The 604-nt window shown below is 27.3% G+C and overlaps 1 protein-coding gene across 1 annotated transcript in view; it reads left to right on the top strand.

The window, feature by feature from the left end:
- LOC108577374 (growth hormone-regulated TBC protein 1-A) overlaps positions 1–604 on the top strand; it is a 1927-nt gene that overhangs the window by 1109 nt on the left and 214 nt on the right. Inside the window, exons 5-6 of the mRNA XM_017940513.1 lie at positions 6–110; positions 296–481. Of these exons, the coding sequence (XP_017796002.1) occupies positions 6–110; positions 296–481 (291 nt within the window). The remainder of the gene's footprint in view (positions 1–5; positions 111–295; positions 482–604) is intronic.

Here is a 604-nt window from a genome sequence, read left to right on the forward strand (position 1 = left end):
GAATAAAAATGCCAGACATTTATCAACATGTAACAAATGTAGGCTTACCTTGGGCAGTTATTACAACGAAGTGGTTTGTGTGCTTGTTTGCAGAAGTTTTACCAATTGAGGTAAAGTTAGATACATATACTTTTAAATTTCAAATTTATAAAATTGGTGTTTTGATGTTTTTTAACATTATTATATGTGGTGTGTACACAGTTGATTCATTCATTAGTTTAACATTTTGAATTAATACCTGTTTGGGTTGCCATAAGCTATAGAAGTATTGAATAAAATATTTACAACTTGGCAGACTACGCTGCGTATATGGGATTGCCTTTTTTATGAAGGCAGTAAAATTATATTTCGTGTTGCATTAACTCTGATAAAAAGGAACAAGGGCAACTTGCTTGCTTGTCAAGATTTTACAACATTAGCAGAATGCTTTAAAGAAATAACAAAAGACAGTATTGTTTTAAAATGTCATGACTTTATGCAGGTAAATATAATTTCTTTTTTATTCTTTACTTAGTAAATTAAATACAATTTCTTTTTTATTCTTTAATTTAGTAAATTAAATACAATTGTTTCAAGAAACTTAGTTAAATAACTGATATAAACT

The sequence above is a fragment of the Habropoda laboriosa genome, unplaced genomic scaffold (assembly GCF_001263275.1).
Source record: "Habropoda laboriosa isolate 0110345459 unplaced genomic scaffold, ASM126327v1 scaffold648, whole genome shotgun sequence".
In the NCBI taxonomy this organism is placed as follows: Eukaryota; Metazoa; Arthropoda; class Insecta; order Hymenoptera; family Apidae; genus Habropoda; species Habropoda laboriosa.